Genomic DNA, 27,947 nt, shown 5'->3' with positions numbered 1-27,947 from the left:
TTCTGTTTCCAGGGAACTAACGTGCGTTACTACAGATTATTGAGCCTTCCGCGTTTGTTTCGTTTGCTTAGAACGGTGCCGCAGTCTTACAGTAAATCTTCGGGGTTCAGCGGAGACAAGAGCACGCCGTCAACCGTCAGAGGGTACACAGTGCTCAGGCTGATAACGCTGCTCGGCTCTTTAGTATAAGACAAAGAGCCATTGTTAGTGGCTGAATACGGGATTGACCCCGCAGTGCGCGTCTGCTGTTCGTCGAATGCAGTAAAGCTAGACGCTCCGCATTTTTCGTGCAGTTCGACTTTATTTTCAGAGGTTAGTATTTTTTTTTCTGCCGACTTCAACGAAGTGTCTCTAGAAGAGCAACTGATATATGTTTCCGTGAACAGTGAGGTATTAGATATTTGATTTTGTCATTTTCAGTAGATGTGAAAGTTTAATTCTGTCTGAACACAGCCACGGACCATATAAAACATTCAGGAATGACGAAATCTAATGTACAGTATTCTGACGGAAAAAACATCGCAAGACCAATGAAGAGTTGAGCGACGTAAACGAAAGTTGGTAGGCGTGTTTCTACATCTGAAAGAATATGTGTGTTCAAATATCGTGCCAGTCGCGTAAGAGTGCCGCTAGTAGCAATTCTATGAGGATGCAAATCAAATTGGCTTTAAATACGCGCTGTAATGGTCGTAAGCGTTGCTGATATTTGAGATTGGACGTGGTGAGTTGATGTTAGCCAAGAACGTCTTTAAGGGACAAAGCCATCACTATCAACACCTTACCGACTTTGAGCGAGAACGTGTAATAGGGTGCAGGAAGTTCCTTCTGTGACACTGCAGAGTGACCAGGCAGGCATGTAGCCAGTGTAGATGACTGCTGGCAGAGTGGCCACAAGAATGTACGTACATCCATAGTTGAAATGGGGGACAGTGGGGCGTCAGCTGGTATAAATTTATATTAAAAATGAAGAAATTCCTCGAGCTCTACTTAGCGTGTCGCTTTTATTTTGACGACTAGTTTCAACCTTGTAACAACGTCATCTTCAGGCCCATACACTTGTTGACGTCAACTGCGTGCAGCTGATACTAGAAGACAGTGCTGAGATACGGATGTACTCCCACGTGCTTGGGAGCACGTCCGTGTCTCACCACTGAAGTCTGTGATGTCAACAAGTGTATGGGCCTGAAGATGATGTTATTACAAGGTTGAAACTAGTTGCCAAAATAAAATCGATACTTTAAATACAGCTGGAGGAATTTCTTCATTTTTAATACAAGAACATACAGTCGCAACAAGACTGGAATTCGGACTGCCACGTCGCGCTACCGAGAAGGAAGCACACCGTGTTCTGTGTGTGATTCTGGCACATAGCACTGCATGTGGAGCAACAAATTGTGCAGCAGTTGGCATCAGAGGGTCACAACGAACTGTGGAGGTCTGTTGTGTTTTCCGTTGAAAGCTGGTTGTCTGAGTGCCAGTGATGGGCGTGTATTGATTAGGAGGAGGCCAGTTCAGGGCCTGCAACAACCCTGGATCTACACCTGGAGTTATGTTCTGGGCTGCGATTTCGTATGACACCAGAAGCACTCTCGTGGTTATCCCACACACACTGATTGCAAAATTGTACTTCTGCCTGATTTTTCGATCTATTGTGCCGCCATCCGTGAATACCATTCCAGGGGGTGTTTTCCAGCAGGATAACGCTCGTCCACATACTTCTATTGTAACCCAAAGTACTCTACAGAGTGTCGACATGTCGCTTTGGCCTGCTCCATCAATAGATCCTTCTCCAATCGAGCGCATATGCGACATCATCGGATCACTTCTCCAGCTTCATCCCCAAAGAACTTTGACTGTCCCTGTACTGACCGACCAAGTGTAACAGTAGGGAACTCCGTCCCACAAAGTGACATCCGGCACCTGTAAATCACAATGCGTATACATTTGCTTGCTTGCATTCAACATTCTCGTGGTTGCACCGGCTATTAATTACCAGCATTTCATATCTTCAGTGACCTATCTCGTTGTTACATTAACCTGTGATCTTGCAGTGATAATCGCTTAAATATGTTACCTAAACAAATTTATTCGCGAAATTTCATTACTGTAAATAAGTTTTTTACATTTTTATTTATATTTTTTATGTTTATGTTCAGAATTTTTTCTGTCAGTCTGTTTAGAAATGACCACATTGTGAATACGCTATGAAGACAGTTGCTACTGTAAACCTACCGTTGTTAAGACTGTTTGCCGTCCACGTTTTGGTTGGTATCAACCGGGCTACGGTGCCAGACGAAGGGAATAAAACACTTTGTGCAACTACCTGAATACCAAGTCCGACGCACACACGTACACACACACACACACACGCGCGCGCGCGCACACGCACGCAAACGCAGATGTCTCACATTAATTTAGCCTACGAAACAGCTGAAGAACCAGCCAAAAGCGTTACATAAATCGTAATTCCAAAGATATTCCCGTTGCCAGATTGCTAACAAACGTATACTCACTAATACTGTACGTACCAGGACTTCGCAACGAGTAGACGTTGCAACCTGCTGAAACAGAAGGTTTCACAGTTGGCTTGTGAAAACTCGTGTGTAAGTACAAGACGTTCTGCAACACAAGTGCAGCCATTGTAAAGACTTGTTGTACCAACAACCATCATCTTAAATGATTCACCACTCGCAACCAAATAAGTCAGGGGAGAGAACTGAATTCTGACCCACATTTTTTTTTGCATCGATTTCCAAATAATTCTCGGTATTTTCAGGAAATATAGAAGTATTGCAATCCATTTTAAGGCAGGCTTATCGTTAGTAGCCATAATATCCAGACTCACAGACTAAATCCTCATATTTTTGCATAAAGACCGCATCAAATTCAGATTTTTTCAACAAATGCTTGGACGAGAATTTTAGAAGCATTATTGCCGGGATCACTGGAGCTTTCTGTACATCTAAAAGGTGATAACTAGTAAAACCTAGATTCTTTAAAGAATCGAATTCCCATGCAAGAAAGAGCTTCAAACTTCTAATTACCTTACAAATGAGTTACTGTGTTACGTGTATGAGACAGGCTCGGTACCCTCAGACTTCAAGAAGCGTGTAATAACTCAGTTCCAAAGAAAGCAGGCGCTGACAGGTGTGAAAATTACTGAACCATCAATTCAATAAGTCATGGCTGCAAAGTACGAACACGAGTTCTTTACAGAAGAAAGGAAAAATTGACTGATGCCGACCTTGGGGAAGCTCAGTTTCTATTCCTTAGAACTGCAGGAGCATACGAGGCAATACTGCCCCTGCAACTTCTCTTAGAAGATAAATTAAGGAAAGGAAAATATACGTTCATAGCAATTGTAAATTTAGAGAAAGCTTTTGAAATATTGTCTGCCTTACATTCTTTAAAATTCTGAAGGTAGTTAGATATAGTGGGATATAGATAAGCCATATTGTTTCGATTGCCCCCTTTTGTGATCCATCGTTAGATTTGCGTTTACAGTAAGGTATCCGCATTTTCAGTAATTAACGTCGACCGTCAGTGTTCCTCTCATGCAATTAAACTTAGGTTGAACGTCTGCTACAGTAAAAATTCGATAAGTCTGGTGTATACAACGGCTTTTTTTCCGAAACTGAACCTACGTCACCATCATTGGTCCTGCTTATAGAAAAATGCCCATCCTAGAAATAATTAATAACAGTGTAATGATCCAACGTTAATGTCAAGAAATACAAAAAATAGTAAATATAGTTATAATTAGGCCTATTGTGGCCTGTTACAATTCCTGTCATATTCTCAGTCTGCCAGGAACTCTTTTCCCTTAAAGTTATTTCTTTGACATGGTAGTCTTTCTGTATTCATTCTTTGTAAACGTTGATTCTCTTTCTTTTTGTCTTGGTTCAGTTTTTCTTCCACGCTCAAAATTTTCAACTCCTTTCAAATTTCATCATTTCGTGCTTTATCTGTTCTTTTGCGTCTCTCCATTGCTCTACGAAATTTCATTTACGCTAATTACACTTGATTTTCTTGTCTTTTATTCAGTATCCACGATTCAGATCCACATAATAGGGTTGGTAACATGGCAGTTTTGTAAAATTTCAGTCATGTTTGTTTCTGTCTTTTATGCTTTAAATACACTCCTGGAAATTGAAATAAGAACACCGTGAATACATTGTCCCAGGAAGGGGAAACTTTATTGACACATTCCTGGGGTCAGATACATCACATGATCACACTGACAGAACCACAGGCACATAGACACAGGCAACAGAGCATGCACAATGTCGGCACTAGTACAGCGTATATCCACCTTTCGCAGCATTGCAGGCTGCTATTCTCCCATGGAGACGATCGTAGAGATGCTGGATGTAGTCCTGTGGAACGGCTTGCCATGCCATTTCCACCTGGCGCCTCAGTTGGACCAGCGTTCGTGCTGGACGTGCAGACCGAGTGAGACGACGCTTCATCCAGTCCCAAACATGCTCAATGGGGGACAGATCCGGAGATCTTGCTGGCCAGGGTAGTTGACTTACACCTTCTAGAGCACGTTGGGTGGCACGGGATACATGCGGACGTGCATTGTCCTGTTGGGACAGCAAGTTCCCATGCCGGTCTAGGAATGGTAGAACGATGGGTTCGATGACGGTTTGGATGTACCGTGCACTATTCAGTGTCCCCTCGACGATCACCAGAGGTGTACGGCCAGTGTAGGAGATCGCTCCCCACACCATGATGCCGGGTGTTGGCCCTGTGTGCCTCGGTCGTATGCAGTCCTGATTGTGGCGCTCACCTGCACGGCGCCAAACACGCATACGACCATCATTGGCACCAAGGCAGAAGCGACTCTCATCGCTGAAGACGACACGTCTCCATTCGTCCCTCCATTCACGCCTGTCGCGACACCACTGGAGGCGGGCTGCACGATGTTGGGGCGTGAGCGGAAGACGGCCTAACGGTGTGCGGGACCGTAGCCCAGCTTCATGGAGACGGTTGCGAATGGTCCTCGCCGATACCCCAGGAGCAACAGTGTCCCTAATTTGCTGGGAAGAGGCGGTGCGGTCCCCTACGGCACTGCGTAGGATCCTACGGTCTTGGCGTGCATCCGTGCGTCGCTGCGGTCCGGTCCCAGGTCGACGGGCACGTGCACCTTCCGCCGACCACTGGTGACAACATCGATGTACTGTGGAGACCTCACGCCCCACGTGTTGAGCAATTCGGCGGTACGTCCACCCGGCCTCCCGCATGCCCACTATACGCCCTCGCTCAAAGTCCGTCAACTGCACATACGGTTCACGTCCACGCTGTCGCGGCATGCTACCAGTGTTAAAGACTGCGATGGAGCTCCGTATGCCACGGCAAACTGGCTGACACTGACGGCGGCGGTGCAGAAATGCTGCGCAGCTAGCGCCATTCGACGCCCAACACCGCGGTTCCTGGTGTGTCCGCTGTGTCGTGCGTGTGATCATTGCTTGTACAGCCCTCTCGCAGTGTCCGGAGCAAGTATGGTGCGTCTGACATACCGGTGTCAATGTGTTTTTTTTCCATTTCCAGGAGTGTATAAAAGAAAGTGCTATCAAGACATTGCTTTTGTTCAATTACTTTATTTATGACTGAACGTTTCTAAAACTGAAGATAATCGTCCGTGCTCTGCACTGCAGTCAAGCTCTGGCAAGGTCGTTCTCTGTTCATTGGCTGACTGTGTCTTGTGATGTCAGATGCGCAGAAAGAACCTAAACTCGGCCGCTGTCGTAAATGACGTGCACTTTAGTAAGCCAGATATAAGGACTAAATGAGCTTAAAAAAATTAATGTGTGCGCCATTCGCGTGTGCACAGTAGCTTTCTCGTGATAACGTCAAGATAAAATCAAAACAGATGTCTGGTATTAATAAGTAATATAATTACCGATCTGTCTAGTACAATGGGTACAGAGAGCAGTATAATGGTCCAAGAATACTTGAATCACTAGTTTGGTCTCTTGGTGGCCGTTCTATGCCCGATGGACCAACTACCTAATTGCCGGCCGCGGTGGTCCAGCGGTTCTAGGCGCGCAATCCAGAACCGCGCGACTGCTACTGTCGCAGGTTCGAATTCTGCCTCGGGAATGGATGTGCGTGATGTTGTTAGGTTAGTTAGGTTTAAGTAGTTCTAGGTTCTAGGGGACTGATGACCACAGATGCTAAGTCCCATAGTGCTCAGATCCATTTGAACCATTTTTGAACTACCTAACTGCTATGTGCTGTTTTCTCATGTCCCTTTCGACGTCGTCGTAACCGTCCCATTCGCCCAGTACTGGACTTTTTAGGCTTTTCGGATTCCAGCTGCTGAGAATTTTTCCGGGTTATGGCCGTGGTTCATGGAATTCTTCAATCCCTGATGAAGTTATGGTTTACATAGCGGATGTTTTCACAGCGGATTTGACTGCTCTTTTCAGACACTGCCTTACCTCTAGTCAGTTCCAGTGGGAAGACGAGTTTTATGAGCAGGTTGATGGTGTGGCCGTGGGTAACCCATTGAGTACTACGATTGCTAATTTTTACATGGAAAAATTGGAACGATTAGCCCTGAAAAAGTGATTAAGAAACCATGTCGATGGTATCAATATGTGGATGATACATTTGTTGTTTGGTCACGTGGCAAAAAAGCTTTAGAGGAATTCTTTTGTTATTTAAACAGAATACATCAAAAAATCGAGTTTACCATGGAAATGGAGAAAGACAAACCAATATCCTTCTTGGATGTCTTCGTCATGAGACAGACTGATGGCAGCTTGAAACATAAAGTCTTTCGGAAGATTACACATACCGACAGATACTTGCATACGGATTACAGTCATCATCCACTACAGAAAAGAGGTGTAATTAAAAGTGTAGTGGACAGAGCTAAAAGGATTTGCACGCCGGAACACCTGGACACCAAGTTAAAACGTCTAAAGCAGCCTTTTGAGAAGATTGGGTACTCTAGTAAGGAAATAAATAGAGTTCTGCGACCGAATAACAGTAGGCCTAAGGACAACGACAGGACACAGAGATGGAAGAACACGGTTTGTCTACCCTCCATCAAAAAGGTAACGGGTGAAATCGGCAAGATTCTAAGGAAAAATGACGTTCGACCGATTTTCAGATCAACTAAGAAAATAGGCCAAACACTTCGTTCTGTTAGGGATAAACGTCCCCCTCTGTCTGCAAGTGGTGTACATAAGATTCCGTGTACGTGTGGCAAGGTCTACATTGGAACTACAAAGACAAGTGTGAATACACGGTTGAAGGAACATGAAAGTCTTTGCCGACTAGGGAAAACAGACGAATCAGCCGTGGCGGAACATGCTCTTCTATCAGGTGATTACATAGCGAAGTATTCGGAAACTGAAGTTTTCTGTACTACGTACTATGACGAACTATTATCCACGGCTATATAGAAAAGCTATCGAAATATATAAACATGGGGGTAATTTCAACCGAAAAGAAGAAGCCATGAAACTCAGTGATAAATGGACTGTGGCGCTACAGAATCGATCAGAATTTTTTATCTTTGACGTACTATAATTGACAGTTAAAAAAATTTATCTTTGAAAAGGTTTATCTCTGCTATCACGTGAAATCTAGACCACGCTCTTCGACGTCCGGCTCGTCAGTTGGCAGAACTCAGCTCAACCAGGAGCGCCTCCGAAGATGTACATCGTAGCCTTGGACGAAACGCCAGGGATTGAAGAGTTCCATGGACTACGCCCATACACCCCGGAACAATTCTCAGCAGCTGAAAGATCCGGTCGTGAAAGCCTTCATTGTATAGTTCTCGGATTCCTTTCGACGTGTACTTCTCACTAACTAATTTGTAGCTTTACACAAAGCCAATTCATAACAAATAGGCACGTGAGCTAACACTGGTACAATGACGTCAAAGGCAAAACAAATACTGAGTTACAAAAACGTATCGATATGAGCTATCAGTTTTCGCCATGGTCATTGCTTACGCATTATTAGTCTATTAGTGATTCAAGGCTGATGGTTCAAAGAAATGGCTCTAAGCACTGTGGGACTTAACATCTGAGGTCATCAGTCGCCTACACTTAGAACTAATTGAACCTAACTAACCTAAGGACATCACACACATCCATGTCCGAGGCAGGATTCGAACCTGAGATCGTAGCAGCAGCGCGGTTGCGGATCGAAGCGCCTAGAACCACTCAGCCACAGCGGCCGGCCAGGCTGATGGTATTTTGTAACACAAGGAATTTGGGCAGACGTGCCAGAGGCGTGTGTCAGCTTCAACGGTACACCACGTGACACGATGGACTAGTATTTGAGGATGGGTGACTGGATTTGGTCGCAAGCGACGTCTGACTTGTGTGTGCTTCGCAGCGAGGAGGCCGGCCGAAGGCGCGTCTAGGGCGGGCGAGAGTGGTCTTTCGGCTACCGGCGAGCGGCGGCTCTTTGTGTGACTTGTGGCCGTCCAGCAGCGACCCATCCACGTGGAAGCGTCGAATGTAAAGGAGCGGACGTGATATTAATTCCGCCACTAGTACCCATAAAGATATTTTTATGTATTGCTCGCATTAGTGGACATACAGAGCAAACATCGTAGATACACTGAAGGACGATATATCGAATTAAAGAGGGGAGCAACACGATTCTGCCAGTATGTATACATAAACTGTTATCAATATATCTGAAAGGACACAGTACCTAGAAGTTTTCTGTAACCATAACTCAAACAAAACTTCAATAACTTTTATATTATTAAGGTGTAAAGGAGACCAAGCACTCAAATTACTGCTCTCTGCGATGCGCATCAGCTGAGATACCTCCATGTTTTATAACACAATCAATCGAACCAAGACACGCGTTGTAACTTACTTGTGATTGAAAAGCGATATAAAATCTGATACAAGACACATGGACAATCAGCAGAGCAAAATGCCTTGGTGGACGTTGCTACACACAGCGTCCGTCATTTACAACCCGTTCGTAAGATTTATACATTTTATTTTTTTTTATAAATGTGCGTAGTTTTGCACATAATTTGAAAACTATTACAGGTATCATAACTGTGAATTCCAGTAAGGAAGTGGTGCCATTTCCATATTTGCTGTAGTATTTAGCGGCACATAGTATACGAACAGCTTCTAAACACTGAAACGATCTTTTTGCAGTTGTTTAATTTTTAAATTTGGGTGAACTACAACATACAAAATTAAATGTAAGATCTCAGTTTTAATTATCATTATATCGCACAGATAACGGTACAGTCAGATTTTAAATACCATTTATTTGTTAAAAGTTTTGAATTAGTCTGGTGAAACTAAGACGTCATTAAGTGATGTAGATGTTGGATTTTCCGTGGAGGAGTGATCTGAAACGTTACAAGGACGGTGACCATCTTGTAGAACGACAGTGTTCTGTACCTCCTGGTTGTGGCAACATCTGTGCAGCCGTAAGTACCGACTCAGATGCACACATTTAGGAGGTAGAGATTTTTCAGTTCCTTAGTTGCAACACTTAGAAATGTTTTGCATGGTTTCACTGAGTACTAGTCAGGACTCTGATTTATTTCTGCCAGCAGTTTGGGAGAATTTGTAATTTTGTGTCTGAAGTGGTTTGGGAGTCTGATTTTTGCACTAAGGCTGAGCTTCACCTCAGTTTGCCGGTGAGGGAATATTTATGCTACTAATTGACACTTAGGTTATAGCACTGTGTTTTGATCTGACTCTGATAACATGTGAGTTGCTATGAGATTTAGATGCAACTAACTTTTAGTTGTGAACCCTATCTGTGTTTTCCAGCTGGTTTTAATTTAATTATTTCTGTATAGTGAGTTCGCTAACCACTATAGTGAAGGCTGCAGCTGTTTTCAGATCACTTAATAGCGAAATTGCTTTCACAAAACGACAAATCAATTTGAACTTTTAGGGGAAATAAACTTTTGTTGGTTAAAATTTAAACATTTTTGTAACTGTTCGTTATTAACGTAAATTTCACCTACGTAGAGCTTATTAACCATCTGTTTGCCTGACAATTACATCAGAGACGAATTTATTAGTTGATGTTATTATAAAAGCACATTAAAGGGAGTTAGTTTCAGTTTAATATTTAAGTCCTTTCAGACACAGCTATCATGAAGTTTGTGCCCCTCTCATGAGAAATATGCATCTTCCAGGTAAGAGGTACTTGGTAAGTTGTGTTAAGCTGTTCTGAGGATCTGAATGAATTAATTGAAACAGTAACATTGTCGACATATGTTGTGTCGTGTGTTCAAATTCGTTCACAATTTTCTTCCTAAAACATATTCGAATTATTTTTAGTACGTAAGCTAATTTTCGGTGTTCATTAGTTTCACTAATATCTGGAGAACCATCGATGGGCTTAAGAAATAGCAGTAAACGATTATAATTGGTTGCCAGCTGTGTAACATCTGACAGACAAGCATGAGTTCCCATCTTCTTTCAGCGATAAATATTACCATTGAAATTGGCATGACATTCTGCTTGGTTTTTCATTGGTATCGCAATAGGAGCAATAGGTAAATCTCAAGTTGTATTCCAACATCGTTGTACCACTGAATTTGGTGTACTGAGAACTCTTATTCTAGATCAATAATTAGTGCTTCTCATTTAAAGAAATGTAAGATGAACCACTTTTGTGTAAATCTTGGCCAATATTTTATGACCTTTTTATCTGCATAGGTAAAAACCGAATGTCAGTCTATTTCACATATCAAAAGAGGTTTCAGGTTGAAAAGATAGATGTTTTACATCTGAGAACAATGTGGTATTACATGAACTAAATTTAGCACTCAGTTACTCCACTACTATGATGGAATTCTCTGTTCTTTTTTCAGGTCCCGGTAACCTAACAGCATGGAGTCATCCAACGACTCTCGAGGTCCCCCTCCTTCTTGGATCAATAACGAATTCATAGAATCTGCCATCAAAAATAAAGAAGGGGACCAAATTTGTGTAGATTCAACGAAAGTACAGTACGCCTGTGCGGAAGGGTCTGGCTACGCTAGTTTATTGTTCAGAGTCACTATCTTTCTAAAGGGAGAAGACGACGACGGAGAGGCGAGGAAGGAATCGCTACTGGTGAAAACAACTCTTCTATCGGGACCCATGAAGGAACTGCTGGACAACTGCCAAGTGTTCAGAGTCGAGGCACGAATGCTGCATGAGGTGATGCCTCAGGTCCACAAGTTCTTGGCGCCATTGGAGGGGGACGACTTCCGGCCGCTGACAGCTCGCTGCTACGACTGGGGTCAGCAGCCGGCAGACTTTTTGGTGCTGGAAGATTTGTCAGCAGCCGGCTTCAGGATGGCTGACGCTGGACGGCCTCTGGACTACCAGCACTGCAAGGTGGTCCTGCGAGCTTACGCCAGGCTGCACGCCGCCTCAGCCTGTCTGCTTGACAGGCAACCCGACTACAAGAGCGCGTTCACTGGGAACATGTTCACAGACAACAACACTAAGGAATATTTCAGATCATTGGGGGGTAAGATCATGTGTGCTCTGGCGGACGAGCTGAACAAATGCCCTGGGTATGAAAAATATGCCGAAAAATGCAGGACTTACATGGACAGAGTCGCTGATACCGCATTTGATGTATATGAGCGATTAAAGGACAACACCAAGCTGTGTGTATTGAGCCATGGTGACTGCTGGAAGAACAACTTGATGTTTAAGTATGTGAACGGAGCACCGTCAGAAGTCAGACTTGTCGACTTTCAGGTAAGAATACCTTCATATTGTGTCTGTTTTTCCTTCATAAATCTCAATTCTCTTTCCCAAAATGAAGTACAGGCTATCATCTTGCCTGAAGTAGTAATAGATATTATAAATGTCACACATTTAATCTCTATTTTGGTCTAGCGGTTTTAGGCGCTCAGTCTGGAACCGCGCGACTGCTACGCCTAGAACCGCGAGACCACCGCGGCCGGCTGGTTCGAATCCTGCCTCGGGCATGGATGTGTGTGACGTCCTTAGGTTAGTTAGGTTTAAGTAGTTCTAAGTTCTAGGGGACTGATGACCAAAGATGTTAAGTCCCATCGTGCTCAGAGCCATTTGAAGCATTTTTAAATCTCTAGTTTTGCTGGAGGGTCGTTTGAAACGCAGCTGAAGATTTTATTTGTGCAATGTTTGTGTGGTACGTGAAATATTGTTACAAAGGATCATTATACACAGTTTCACAAGGTTGTAATTTTCTCTCACGCTATCATTAATTTTTGATCTTACTACCAACCGAAAGAGATGACTTCGTACCTCAGATGAACACTATGTGCATCCTACTTGCAACACAACTGGCAGCCGGTGTTAGCCACATTCTCGCTGGGTCCTCTCAAGCGGGACTGATTATGTTCTCGATCTGCGTGACAATGCAATGGTGAATTACAGGAAAGTAACTGAAGCAGATCGACATAAATTTTCTCCATCGAGAAACCTGACGGAAAGAATCATACACTGGAAAGTTGAGCGTGTGGTGCTGTTCTCCACGGAAGCTACTGTTTACAGCAGATCAGAGATATATCCATAGAGCTGGTAAGTGTCAGTTTGCGTATCCCTGGATGTTCACATGTTTGCCAGTAGGGAAACATAGTGTTGGATAACGCATTCTTTTTCTCTCTCCTTACATTCTGCTGAAAATTGTGAGATTAATTGATTCAGGCACGCATGTCCTATGACAGTTCTTTCCTCTAGGAAAATGTAATAATAAATGCTTCATTTGGAAGCGACAGAACACGCATTGTCTTTTTGAGTAATGTGTTCAATCCCAATGAATGGTGTTCTTCCATCGGTTATTTTTCACTTAATGGGATATTGTTCTCTAGCCATGTCGTTTTATGTTTGTCGATGACAGTATGAAGTCGTTGAAAATGAGTAGCAGCACTCATTCGGTGAACCAAAGATGAAGGAGTGACTTTTATTTTTGAAGCAAATCTGTTAGTACTTGTACTACTCTACAGCACGTTTAAATGTAGACGTTTCTGATAATGGGTGCCTCATCATATCCCGTCAGTACAAAAAGTCTGAGACTGAATTAATAAAACATGGAGAAGGAGGTGGCTTTAAGGTGTTCTACATAGCTTCCCCGCGTAGAAAGATCCTAAGACTATGTGAAACTGCCAGCAAGATCCTTCTTTGGCGTGTTGTTTAACTCATGTCACGTTCGCTTGCATGTTGTTTATGTTTTCCAAGCGTTTACCATTCATTGCAGATTATCGTTTTGTGGTAAGTTCGTATCGATAATAGCAAGAAATGATTGTTCCAGAAAATAATGTCCACGTTTTGCATTTCAATAAGATCGCTGCCAGCGCCCAAGCGTTATTTGTAGGTGTGCTAGACAAACTTTGTTCACACTTCTCTCTTCTGCAAAACATTGTCGAAAGTGTCTTGAATATTTGATTTAGAGATGTCGCACTCTCGCGAGTTGTGGCACCACAACGTTCACAAATTACGGCCGAAGGCACACTCCTTAACACTGTCTGCAAGTAAGTCACGTCTTTCTCCGCAGCTCGTGGTCGTGCGGTAGCGTTCTCGCTTCCCGCTGCCGGGTTCCCGTGTTCGGTTCCCGGCGGGGTCAGGGATTTTCTCTGTCTCGTGATGACTGGGTGCTGTGTGATGTCGTTGGGTTAGTTAGGTTTAAGTAGTTCTAAGTTGTAGGGGACTGATGACCATAGATGCTAAGTCCCATAGTGCTCAGAGCCATTTTTTTGAACTCACGTCTTTTGTTTACAACAACTGTTAGGTCAAACTCCCACAATAGTCAATACTCCTGGAGCAAAGACAGTCTCAGAACTTTTCGGACGGACGGTGTACGCACATTTTGTGCTTCAAACTCCGTGTCCGCACTGCTGTCATTTGATTTTACTGTGTTATTTGTTACGTTCATTAGTATGCCAGTCCTCAAAACTTCTGAAATGATTTGAAACTGTTTCCGTTACCTATATTGAGAACATCTACAGTTCACGAGCGTTCGATTAATGCCTCCGTGAGATTGGCACAAACATCGAAATTCACCAACAGCGAATTATTCAATAAGGAGACAGCTACAAGACGAAAATCACTGTATTTAAACACTGCAGCATTCAGACACACATTTTCATGTTAGCCTTCCTTATTCCCTGTAGGGCTACTTAGATCAGCTGAACTACGTTCCCCTTAATCGTAAATCACTGAAATGTACGTAAAGATATTGTCTTATATGAACAATACTCCGTTGTATTAGGGTAGCTCATGTTTATGCTATATCATTGTCCTATTTGTTTTGTTCCTTTTTAATGCTAGGTTACGGGTAAATCATTGCATTTCATTTAATATTTCTCGCAATTTTTCCTTCTTCAGTCAAAAAGACAATATACATTTTTATTTCATGTACATACTCTTCTCATTAAACGTTTATTTACCAGTACTTTGAGACGTAATCTAAGCAACAGCGGAGATACTTACCATCAAAAGCTTACATCCCTTGTGTTTTTACTTTTATTATTACAAACCTCATTTTGAAGATACTTCACGTCTTCCCCACTATACTTAGATTTCTAATTTATCATTATTGAAGGCCTGTTCAGCAATATATGTAAATTCTGAGAAGCTTTTCTCAGTTTTTAACTATTTCTTCATGAGTGAGTATGGAACTAGAATTACTTTCTTGGTAAATTGCTTCTTAATTTCAAATGGTTCAAAATGGCTCTGAGTACTATGGGACCTAACTTCTGAGGTCATCGGTCCCCTAGAACCGCTCGGCCACCACGGCCGGCATTTCTTAAGTCAAGCCGATTATCGATCAGAACTGCTGCGATTATTTCAACTTTCATTTTTCATTTTATAAGCAAGAAGAAATGCAAATGAAGCTGTTCGTAACAATGCCGTTACAAGTCACTCTACATCGCAATGGCCCAGAGAATGCCACGAAACATTTGCCAGACCATAACGCTCCCTCCTCCGGCGTAGACTCCTGCGACGGTTGTTGCAGAGCCGTCCACGGTAACGCCATCTCACGATAGAGCATAAAGCGTGATTGATCTAGATAGGACGCCTGTCGCCATTTAGTGGTCTCCCAGTTGCGGAACAGTCTTTGTGAATTCCGGCATTCGTCACGAATGAACAGCAGTCAGCATTGGTGCTTGAAACAGGTGCCTGCTGCAGAGACCCATATGCACCAACGTAAGCTGAACATTCGTTGAGGAGACGGTGTTGCAGACCCTTGGTTCATCAGGGTGGTCGTTGCTCAGCAGCTGCGCGTCTGTTCGCCTGTACGCATCTCCAGAGCTGCCATTCACCCCTGTCATCTATGGTCCGTGGTGCTACACAGTTGCCTCAGCACCCGATTAGGATATCGCCATTTTGCCATGCACGGTATACAGGGTGTCCGAAAAGTCTTTACCTGTTTACATAAATTGATAACTAAGGCTAGAAGTAAGATACAAATGTGAAACTGGTGTCTAATTGTTTACAAAATATCAAATTTTTTTTTCACCATCAGTAAACTTCCACATGAGCACCCTTGGTAGCACATAGAACATCTAGGCGATATTCAATTTCCGTCCACACATTAGCCAAAATCACTGGACGGTTGGATTCAACGACTGTAGTTATCCGTTGCCGCAGGGTTTCAAGATCTGGTACACTTGTTCGGTAGACCTCGTCCTTGACACAACCCCACAAAAAGACGTCTAATGGGATTATGTCAGGAGAGTGTGGAGGCCAAACCGTTGGCCCATCACGACCAATCCATCACCCAGGAAAGGTCATATCGAGATAGGCACGGACGTGCAAACCCGAATGAGGCGGTGCACCGTCTTGCTGAAACGAGACATCGGGATGATACTGAAGCAGCTGAGAAACAGCATACAGTTGCAACATGTCCAGATACACTGCAGATGTGATGGTAGTCTCAGCGAAGAAGAATGGCCCCATAAATTGATCGTGCAATAGCGCGCACCAGACATTCACCTTTGGACTGCCTCTGGTGCACTCCATGACGTCGCCAGGGGGTTGTGAACCCCAAATGCGCACATTATGGCGATTCACTACTCCATTGACAAAATAGGTCGCTTCATCGGAAAAGGCAATTCGTCTGAGATAACTATCATCGTCCTCAACACGTGACAGCATTTCGACCGCAAAGTCATATCGACGTTTACTGTCATTGGGCAACAATGGAAGTGGAAGTTTAGTGATGTGTGAAAAAAACTTTGATAGTTTGTAAAAAATTAGACACCAGTTTCATATTTGTATCTTACTTCTAGCCTGAGTTATCAATTTGTGTAATAAGGGAAAGACTTTTCGGACATCCTGTACTTTAACCATGACGGCACATGATCGCGTTACAAATTCAGCCGTTTCAGAAATGCTTCCACTCTTGACCCGAAAGCCAATGAACATGCCATTTTGGACGTAACATAAGTTTAGTTTAGTTATGTCATGTTCCGTAGATCAATTTCACGATTATTTTATCGATATGATGTGGAACAGTTCAGATTAAAATATATATATATATATATATATATATATATATATATATATATATATATATATATATATATATATGAATAGTGCTAATATTAATTTTACTAAAATTTTTAGTTCTACACATGCAACCACATTTAGAGGTACATTGTTTTTACCAGTTCTGAAACAGAAAGTCGTCCATGGAATAGAAGGAGTTGTCCAAAAGAAATGATTTTAAGCTAGATTTACAACCTGATCTGCTACCTGCCACACACTTTATGTTGTTGGGCAAATGATCAAAGATTTTTGTTGCTGAATAAGGTACTCCTTTTCGAGCAACTGACAGCTTCAATAACGGATGGGAATGGTCATTTTTTTCCTCTAGTGCAGTACCATTGAACATCACTATTCTTCGCGAATTGAGGTGGATTATTTACAACGAACTTTATTAGCGAATATTTGTACTCTGACGATGCACTTAAAATACCCAACTCCTTGAATAGGTGCCTACATGACGTCCTTGGGTGAACACCACTAATTATTCTCACTGCTGTATTTTGTGTAATCAATACTTTATGTCTAAGTGGTGAGATACCCCAGAAAACTATTTGATAAGATATTATTGAGTGGAAATATGCAGAGTACGTTAGGAGGCTGATCTGTTTATTACCAAGACTAGCGATTATGCGAAGAGCGAAAGAAGCTGAACTTAATTGTTTGAGAAGCTTAGTAATATGCAACTTCCTGTTTCCACATTACGACAACGTCGCTCTGTTTTCCACGTCTCCCCGACACGCTTTATATCTCTCCACAGCTAGTGCTGTCACCTACCTTCTACGGGAATATATTGAAGATTTTAGGGAATAACTTCCATTTTACTAGAGGGAGCTGTAGAGGGTAAAACAGAGACTGGAATACACCCAGCAAACAATTGACGATGTAGGTTGCAATTGCTGCTCGGAGGTGAAAAGTTTGACACGGGAGAGTACTTCATGGCGAGCATCAAACGATCAAACGTCCTTCACGTGGAGCAATAAGCACTCTAAGAAGAAGCTACTTATCCTTTGACTTTTGAACTGTATTGTATTTGTGATATTGTTTTTACTGTTTAGTGTCTCCTATATAATACGATTCAACGAAATAAATGGAATGCAATGCAATCTTCAAGGCGTTTAATCCACACCTCCATTCAAGCGCGTTTGTGCCGTTGAGCCTCTAGCGTATCATATAGCTTCTGAGACTCTTGAAGACTCACGACGGTATCATCCAGTGTCTGTGCCACAGAGGGATGTCGTGCCCTTACATGTGGAACGGGATAGGGTTTCTGTGAGACTGGATTTTATTAAGATATGGTAGCGTAGCCACTGGTAACAGGCACACACATCAAGGCAGGTGACATTGCACGTACACATATAATAAAATAAGCAGTCATCAAACGTACAACACAAATTACTGAGTAATGGAACAACTCTCAGACGAAGCACTGTGCTCTTATGTGGTTACCGTCACAGCGGGAACAGTTCACCGTATGAAAATACGTACAGCCGTTGTACCAGAGTTCCAAAGCATTCAGTGGACCCAGCTACATACGGGGCAACTCTTCATCAGTAAAGCTATCTAGTCTGCTGTGTGTCACTATCAACGTACAACTAAAGCTACCGGAGAAACACATCCCGAGATAGAACAGATCACTGCGGAATGCAACCTAAGCGCGCCAAGTAATACGGGCATTACTGTGCTCAAAATCAAGTATCGTGAGTGAATGGACAAAATTGTTTCCGAGCAAGGCACCCAGAACGTACCATCCACAGTTTCACTATTCTGCAGATATTTCCAGTGCAATACAGACACAAAATAAATCAATAAAATGCAAATAATTTGTAACACTCATCGAAGACCAACGGTCCCTTTGACCAAAGTACTTAGAAATCGCCCGCATCTCGTGGTCGTGTGGTAGCGTTCTCGCTTCCCGCGCCCGGGTTCCCGGGTTCGATTCCCGGCGGGGTCAGGGATTTTCTCTGCCTCGTGATGGCTGGGTGTTGTATGTTGTCATTAGGTTAGTTAGGTTTAGGTAGTTCTAAGTCCTAGGGGACTGATGACCATAGATGTTAAGTCCCATAGTGCTCAGAGCCATTTGAACTTAGAAATCATCTCTGAGTAAACTCCGAAATTTTGGCGGTGTTGTTCGGGCTCAGTCTGTACACTTGTTCATAATATATCGATCACAAACAGTTCATTTCTGAGAGATGGAAACAACAAATACAAACTGAATGCCTTTATTTGATTCTAAAGTAACGGGGGTTTTCAACGCTCCTTTCCCAGAAAAAGTACTTTACGGCAAAATCTTTCATATTTCTGCATGTATTATTTTGCAGCTAACATTCTGAGAATAAAGTAGCATGAATATTAAGTATCTAAAATGCCAAGGAACTCTAGAAATTATAAGGTTTGATTGACAGAGGATATTTGCCCAGTTTTTATCTGAGGGCCTGTCAATGAGGATGGGCTTGCGGCATTACGGGCTGAAGAGAACATTTCAATTAGTAAAAGGCTGGCGCTTTTTTTTTGAGTCATCAGTCTTCTAAATGGTTGGACGAGGCCCGCCACGAATCCCTCTCCTGTGTCAATCTCTTCATCTCAGAGTAGTACTTGTAACCAACACACTCAACTCTTTGCTGGATCTCCGTCTACCTCTATAGTTTTTGCCCTCTACAGCTCCCTGTAGTATTATCGAAGTCATTCCCTGATGTCTTAACAGATGTCCTATCATCCTGTCCCTTCTCCTTGTCAGTGTTTTCCACATATTCCTACTTTTCAACATTCGTCTGTAGAACCACATCTCGAATACTTCGATTGTTCAGTTCCAGCTTTCCCACCGTCCATATTTCACTACCATATAATGCTGTGCTCCAAATGTACATTCTCAGAAATTTGTACTAAGGGCTATGTTTGATACCAGTAGACTTTTTTGCCCAGGAAAGCCCTTTCCACCAGTGCTACTCTGCTTTGGACATCCTCCTTGCTCCGTCCGTCATTGGTTATTTTGCCGGCTAGGTAGTAGAATTCCTTAACTTCATCTACTTCTTGACTATCAATCCTGACGTTACGTTTCTTGCTGTTCTCATTTCTTGTACTTCTCATTACTTTCGTCTTTCTTCAATTTATTGCCAGTCCATACCCTGTACTCATTAGACTGCAGATCATGTAATTCTTCTTCACTTTCACTCAGGATAGCAATGTCATCAGCGAATCGTATCATTAATATCCTTTCATTCTGAATTTTATTCCACTCCTGAACCTTTGTTTTATTTCCATCACTGCTTTTTCGGTGTACATATTGAAGATTAGGGGCGAAAGACTACATCCCTGTCTTACACCCCGTTTAATCCCAGCACGAGGCCTACGAGAAAGACAGACCGCGGTGCGTACGTCACGAATGTAGTCCTGCGCTGGCTCGCTCGCTCAAATCAGCAGACAAACTACGTTTCTACACCTGTTAACTCGTTACTAGGTGTGTCCGTACAAACAAAAACTAAATATTCTGCTGGTATCAGCTATTGTGGAATGTTACAGTTGTTAGTCTAACAATAATGGGAAGTCCATGGGCCTACTTATAATTTGTTACGGCTGTACTGCCGAACAATAAAATAAAATCCTACTAAAATGATTAGCAGTTGCATAAGGCACCACTTCCAGTATGTAATGAGTACTGTTAAGCAGAAGAGACTAAATACTACAGCCTTCCGAAGTGGCCTAGCGGTTCTAGGAGCTACAGTCTGGAACCATACGACCACTACGGTCGCAGGTTCGAATCCTGCCTCGGGCATGGATGTGAGTGATATCCTTAGGTTAGTTAGTTTTAAGTAGTTCTAAGTTCTTGGGGACTGATGACCCCAGAAGTTAAGTCCTTGCTCAGAGCCATTTGAATCTTTTGAACTAAATGCTATAAACTAGCCGTTATACCATTTATATCGAATATTGTTCTTAAATAAAATTTTACTGTGGTACTGTTAGCCAGGAAGACTAGAAAATATCAGATTTCAGTGGAAGATGCAATTTTCGTTAGTATTTTCACGCCCAGCTGCGATTTAACAGGTTCAGAAACGCATTTTGTCTGCTGAGCTGAGCGAGCGAGCGAGTTCAAGATTACATTCATGAGGTACGCGCCGCGAACTGTCTTTCTCGTTGGCCTCGATCCCAGCACTTGGTTCTTGGTCGTCCACTCTTATTATTCCCTCTTGGTTTTTGTTCATATTGTATATTACCTATCTCTCCCTATAGCTTACCCCTATTTTTCTCAGAATTTCGAACATCTTGCACCATGTTACACTATCGAACGCTTTTTCCAGGTCGACAAATGCTATGACGTGCAAGTCTAGCTAAAATTATCAAGCGCAACGTCAGAATTGCCTCTTTTCTGGTGTCTCTACCTTTCCTAAGGTCAAACTGAGCTCCATCTAATACCCTTCCTCCCCCCCCCCCCCAATTTTCTTTTCCATTCTTCTGTATATTGTTGTTGTCAGCAGCTTGGATGCATGACCTGTTAAGCTGACTGTGCGATGGTTCTCCCGCTTGTCAGATCTTGCAGTCTTCGGAATTGTGTGGATGACATTTTTCCGAAAGTAGACGGTATATCACCAGACTCATAAATTCTACACACCAACGTGAATAGTCGTTTTGTTTCACTTCCTCCAATTATTTTAGGAATTCTTGTCTAATGTTATCTATCCATTTTGCGTTATTTGAATTTAGGTCATCCAAAGCTCTTTTAAATTCTGATTCTAATACCGGTTCCTTTTATCTCTTCTGAATCGACTCCTGTTCCTTTTTCTATCACATCAGATAAATCTTCTCCCTCATAGAGGCCTTCAGTGTACTCTTTCCAGCTGTATGTTCTCTCCTCTGCATTTATCAGTGGAATTCCGGTTGCACTCTTAACGTTAGGACTCTTGCTTTTAATTTCACAGGAGGTTATTGTGACTTTCCTATATGCTGATTCAGTCCTTCTGACATTCATTTCTTTTCCGATTTCTTCGCATTTTTCATGCAGCCATTTCACCTTAGCTTTCCTGCACTTCCTATTTACTTCATTCTTCAGCGACTTGTCTTCCTGTATTCCTGAGTTTCCCAGAATATTCTGGTACTTCCTCCGTTCTTCGATCAACTGAAGAATTTCTTCTGTTACCCATAGTTTCATAGCAGTTACCTTCTTTGTACCTATGTTTTTCTTTCCAACTTCTGTGGTGGCCCTTTTTAGATACGTGTATTGCTCTTCAACTGTACTGTCTACTGAGATATTCGTTATTGCTGTATCTATAGCCTTAGAGAACTTCAAGCGCATCTCGTCATTCCTTAGTATATCCGTATTCCACTTTTTTTGAATACTCTTCCTGACTAATCTCTTAAACTTCAGCCTACTCTTCGTCACTACTATACTGTGATCTGAGTCTATATTCGCTTCTGGGCACGCCTTACAATCCAGTATCTGATTTTGGATCTCTGTCCGTCCATGATGTAATCAAAATGAAACCTTTTCATATCACCCGGCCTTTGTCAAATATGCCTCCGCCTCTTTTGATTCTTGAACAGAGTATTTGCTATTACTAGCTGAAACTTATTACAGAACTCAATTATTCTTTCACCTCTCTCATTCCTTGTCCCAAGCCCATATTCTCCTGCAACCTTTTCTTCTGATCCTTTCCCTACAACTGCCTTCCAGTTCCCTATGACTATTAGAGTTCCATCTGTATTAGAGTTCCATCTGTATTAGAGTTCCATCTGTATTAGAGTTCCATCTCGGCTCACGTACTGTATTACCCTTTCACATCCTCATATACTTTCGCTATCTCTTCATCTTCAGCCTGCGACGTCGGCATGTATGCCAGAACTACAGTTGTCGGTATCGATTTGCTGTCGATTCTGATGAGAACAACCCTATCTCTGTCTGTTCACAGTAACACTCTACCCTACTTCCTATTCATAACGAATCATACTCCCGTTATACCATTTTCTGAAACTGTACACTATACTCATGTGACCAGAAATCCTTGTCTTCCAACCACTTTATTTCGCTGATCCATACTAAATCTAGATTGAGCCTTTGCATTTCCCTTTTCCGATTCTCTTGCTTCCCCGTCACTTTCAAGTTTCTGACATTTCACGTCCCGACTCGTTGACCATTATCCTTTCGTTGGTTGTTCAATCTTTTTGTCATGGTCACCTTCGCTTTGGCAGTCCCATCCCGGATATGGGGGACTACTACGGAATCTTTTGCCAATGGAGAGATCATCATGACACTTTTTCAGTTTCAGGCCACATGTGCTGTGGATACACTTCGTGTGTCTTTAACGCAGTGGCTTCCACTGCCCTGCCTTCTGCATTCTCATGCCATTGATAACTGGTGATTCTTCAGCCTTTAGGGTTAGTTTCTCATCCCTAGAATGAGAGAGTGCCCTGAACCTCTGTCCAATCCTCCGCCCTCTATGACAAGGCCGCCGGTGGAAGTCTTCGGCCACCAGTGTCGATTATTAAGCAAAATCTAAGCAGCGGCGGGTTTCGATTACTTGTCAAAGACGCTACCCCCCAGAGCACGAGCGCTAAGGCTGGCGTTAACTTCCGTCCTAAAACAGATCTATCACAGTTCGTGAGCTCACAAGCAGAACCTGGCAAACCACACGAAGCTGGGTAAGGGAAGCCAGAAAGAAAGGACCACCCATTAAGAAAAAAAGTAGCAGAATGGCTGAAATGACTGAAAGGGATAAAGCTGGGCTCATTTACACGCTGCCATGGCCCAGCTCTGTTCGCAATCGTAGTGCTAAGTGATAACTGATAGTGTTGGGTGCACAACCTCGATTTTATATCGTATAAATTGTAGAGAATTTGTTGCTATTATACTTCTTAAATCAATTAGACGATACATCTATTTCTCAATTTAAACAACAAATGTGCTTGCAATACAACTGAACTGCAGTTTTTGATTTAATCAAATTATTGTTGTTATCATTATCATAATAAAATAGTTTTATATATCAAAATGTCATTATATATTTTATTACATACTTTTAATAGAAGACTTTATATATTTTATTGTTAAAATCATAGGCATATGTAGCACATTAAACTAGCGGTCATAAGGTATATTTCCCAAGGGAGGAGGCCAGGAAAGAGCTAGTAACAAACTCCAACCCCCTTACCCCCCCCCCCCCACCCTCCGCAGAAGAAAACCGTAGATTCGTGCCTGGCAGTGAAGCGGTATGTCTTTCGATGTTCCTGAATCTATGACCCAAAGAAGTGTAAACCGTTATCAAGCTGATTGCCTATCCTGCTAAGAATAAAAACACTAAGCAAAAGGTTTGGAAACGATGGTATACCAGCATCTAACTCACTAACCCACTGTTGTTTATTTTTACACTGCTGTGCCGTCAATATGAGCTTATGCTACATCGACATTCTCCCGTCCAGTCCCATTCTATTTTTCTATATTTCATTGTTTACGATTAGTCTGGTGGTCACATCATCACCCTGAAGCTCTCTTTCGTTTTAACAAATAATCCGTCAAGTTGGAGTCTCGTGGAATGATTGATGAAACTGTGAAATGAAATGATCGTGTGGCATTGTTGGCCGGGAGGCTCCGTCCGGGGAAGTTCGGCCGACGCGTTGCAAATCTTATTTCATGTGACGCCACACTGGGCGACTTGCGCGTCGATGATGATGAGGACAACGCAATACCCAGTCCACGGGCGGAAAAAAATCTCCAACCCGGCTGGGAATCGAACCCGAGCCCGACACGTGGCACGCATGCACATTACCACTTTTTTTTTTCAATCGTTCGTGTGCCACCACTTCAGGCTCCACCCACGAACAAAAATTAAATATGCGCCTAAACATTTTATTAAAAAAAAGAAAAGGATAAAGCAAGAGGTACAATACTTTATTATATTTTATTTGTTGTTCATTTTGTTCTTATATTTATATTTGTAATTCTTTTTTTGTTCTATCTTTTTTTAAATTTTGTCTTGGAGGTGTCCACAGCATCCACACGTTGGGATGTCCTGGTCGCCTTCTCGTTCAGCGAGGGTGAAACACCCTATAATTACCGTTGATGTTTCTCATCAGTCCATAATGTGCCATATCTCAGTCTCTTCTCACACCCTGTACACCCCAATGGTCTGGAGGGGGCCTAAACAACAACCGCAAGTAATTCGCAAAGAGCGTACTATACGACGCTTTGCGCCGTAAACTCGTGTAGTTCCTCGCTAAATAATGCCAGTAATCTATCAACCCTGAAAAGCTCTCATTAAAAAAAGTATGACAATGCCATACCTTTAACCGACACCGTGGCGTTATGACGAGTAGCAGGGAAGTACGTGACGTCGGGATGGATCAGTTCGGTGGGCTCTACGGACTGAGGCGTCCGTCGCAGCAACAATGCCAACATTCGCCGTGTGAGGAGCCAGCAGTCGGCAGCCGCACCACAAATGAAACGTTGCATGTCGGTGTCGACAGAGGCGCATGTGGGGCAGAGAGGATCCTCGGCACGATGTATCATGTGTAAACGTTGTCGGGTTGGGAATTTTTCAGTAGTTATCACATACGACAGAGCCCTGACCGCGGTGGAAAGGAAAGGTGAGTGTTATGTTACTCCACACCCGCCCCCAGCCAACTGCCGGATGTCATCATTCAACCGCATTAGCAGGCACCGTCCGTTGAAAGCAGCGGTAGAAGTCCTTGGTGCTAGGATCCCGCGTGGTTGGCAAGACATCCAACAGATAACTCATGTCGACCAGATAGGTGCGAATGTGACACAGTGCTGGCGTGATATGTCCAACAGGAATCGATGGACGGAGGGACTGAGGCACCAGCTCCTGAATCAGTGTACCAGGGAGGGTAGACTTGTCCGAAGTACGTAGGCGATGCATCGTCCGCAGGAAGAGAGCGCGCGCCCTGTTGTGCACGTTTATCATTCCAATGCCGCCTGCATGTGTGGGCAACGTTAGCGTCTCGTAACGGTTCTTGAACACCCTACACTCGCTGACGAAATGACCGACGGCCGCCTGGAACATGGCAGCTACCGTAGCGGCCATCGGGAGAACGTGTTTGTAATGATTAAGTTCCGGAGCGAGATATAGGTTGACGAAATGTTCCCGCATGATCAAGTCAAGTGTTCGAAAGTTATGGAGACAAACGTGCGTGCGGAGCACATTAAGTAGTCTGCGATACCTAGCTGCTGCTGTACGCTGCATGTTCCCATGGAAGGTCACTCCCAAACACTTCATCGTCGGGACTTTGTTAAATGGGCACTGGCGTACTCAAATGCAGTCCTCTGCCCACACCCATGTAGTGCGACTTTCGCAGGTTCATACGGCTCCCTGCCGCCCCTCCGTATTGCTGAAGCCACACGATCGCCGTACATATATCTTCTGCCGACCTCGCCAAGACTACATCGTCCGCATCAGCACAACATTTGCGGAGGCTAATGCCCATGTATTAGACCATGAAGCGCAGGCTCGAGGGCGACGGCGAAGAGGGAGGTTGACAGGGGACATCCTTGTTGTACTGAACGCTAAACAGCTAACAGTGGCGAGCGGTAGCCATTGACCAAAACTGTGAAAGGGGCTCCGTGGATGAGACGGAGAACCACACGTGCCAGTATTGGAGACAATCCCATTTTCTCTAAGACAGCCTGCAATAAATGATGTTCAACTCGGTCAAATGCGTGGTCTAGGTCAAACGCCACGAGGGCGCTTTCTAATCGGCATGCCGACATGAGCGCCACCACATCTCTATAAGTGCTTAACGCCGTGTGTATGCTACTGCCACCTCCCAGACATGTTTGGTCGGCATGAATGGCATCATTGGCAATAGCGATGAGACAAGCAGAATGTGGGCGAACAGCTTGTAATCCGAATTCAGTAACGTCAACGGCAGGAAATTTTGCGGTCTGCACCACCCGTTTGGTTTTAACACAGGGATGATCATGCCCTCCAAAAATTCGGGAGCGCGGGGGGGGGGGGGGGTGGGGGGGGGGGGTGGGGGGGGTGGGGGGGAGAAGTCCAGATCCAGGAGTTTGCAGCATATCTGCCGCCAAACTTTCCCCATCAGGTCAGAAAACGTGCGATAAAATTCAAGAGTAAGACCATCAGTTGGAGGTGATTTGTTTCTCGCATCCCGCGAGAGGGCCATGCGCATTTCTTCCCACGTGACGGCCTACAAGAATGTGGCGTCGCCTTGCACCCTACCCGAAGGTGGCTGGTTGTGCAGCACGTCCTCAGTGTCATTGTCACGCCGTTGATCAGCTAGATAGAAAGAGCGGTAATAATTTGTGAGGGCTTCGGTTACAGTGGTTTGTGTCTCTACGCGCTGCCCGTCCGCATATTAACTGGCACGATGAGTCGTCTCTTATGGTGTCTCCGTTCTCTGACGATGTGATAAAGAGAGGCACGTTCCTCTGGCAAGGAACATTGCAATCTCGATCGAACCCACGTGCCTTCCAATCTGTCAGCTGTGATCTGCGGAAGCCATGCCTGTGTCCGATGGATGGCCATTTGGCACTCTGGCGAAGGTTATTGCGACGCTAGTTCCCGCAAGACCATGTGGCAAAACTCAGAGGTGGATCGGAGCCAAAGCGCCCTGTCTCGTTCATACGCCATCAGCGTGTGGCGAAGAGCTGGTTTGGCACAGTATGTCCACCATCGTGCAGTGGGATCATAGGTATGACGCCGTCGCTCACATTTGTGCCAGGTATCAGTGACGGCTACACAGCAAGCCTCGTCCTGGAGAAAGTTAACCTTAAGGGTCGAAGGTCCTCCACTATGGCTCGTCTGTTGTTGTGGCAGAGTCACTGCGCCGATGAAGGCCTGATGGTCGGTGGATGCAGTGGGCCACAGCTCAGCACCGAAGACCTCGTATAACATAAATCCTGTCCAGCCTGCTGGTTGAGTGGCTGGTGAAGTGTGTATATCCGCGACGGTCACCGTGGATCAGTGTCCATGTACCATGCAAAGCGAGATCTCTGTCCATGAAGGGCTGGACACGGGAGATGGTGAGGGATCTGATCCTCAGGGCATAAGACGCTGTTAAAGTCCCCGCCCACCACCAGGTGCTCTGTAGCGCCTTGAAACAATGGAGCTACCTCAGTGGAGTAATAGATGGTTCGCCCGACGCTTCGCAGTACCAGACGGGGCATACAGATTCACAAGGCGGACTGCGCCGATGGAGAGCGCAATGCCTCTCGCTGATGGCAAAAACTGAATATCCAGTGGTTCGATGCCATCGCGTAGTAGTATGGCCGTACAACCACGACCGGCGGAAGTTGGGTTGACATAAGACGCTTATCCATAAACATTCAGGTGCAGATCAGGCCTTGCCTCTTGAAGAAACAAGATATCAATGTCCGCCGCGAGAATCATGTCCTTTAACAACTGAGTTTTGATCGTGGAACTAATGCCGTTGACATTGACTGTACCTATTCGATACACATGGATCATTTGATAGTACGATGATGTACCC

General features: G+C 43.8%; 1 protein-coding gene across 1 annotated transcript in view; it reads left to right on the top strand.

Annotated features, from left to right (window-relative positions):
* The first annotated feature begins 207 nt into the window (after positions 1 to 207).
* LOC126335814 (uncharacterized) overlaps positions 208 to 27,947 on the top strand; it is a 98,076-nt gene continuing 70,336 nt past the window's right edge. The window contains exons 1-2 of the mRNA XM_049999279.1: positions 208 to 312; positions 10,838 to 11,720. Coding sequence (XP_049855236.1) covers positions 10,857 to 11,720 — 864 coding nt within the window. The 5' untranslated portion in view covers positions 208 to 312; positions 10,838 to 10,856. The remainder of the gene's footprint in view (positions 313 to 10,837; positions 11,721 to 27,947) is intronic.

The sequence above is a fragment of the Schistocerca gregaria genome, chromosome 2 (assembly GCF_023897955.1).
Source record: "Schistocerca gregaria isolate iqSchGreg1 chromosome 2, iqSchGreg1.2, whole genome shotgun sequence".
In the NCBI taxonomy this organism is placed as follows: domain Eukaryota; kingdom Metazoa; phylum Arthropoda; class Insecta; order Orthoptera; family Acrididae; genus Schistocerca; species Schistocerca gregaria.
Note: the sequence above shows the minus strand (reverse complement) of the source record. Positions and strands in the feature narration are given on the sequence as shown.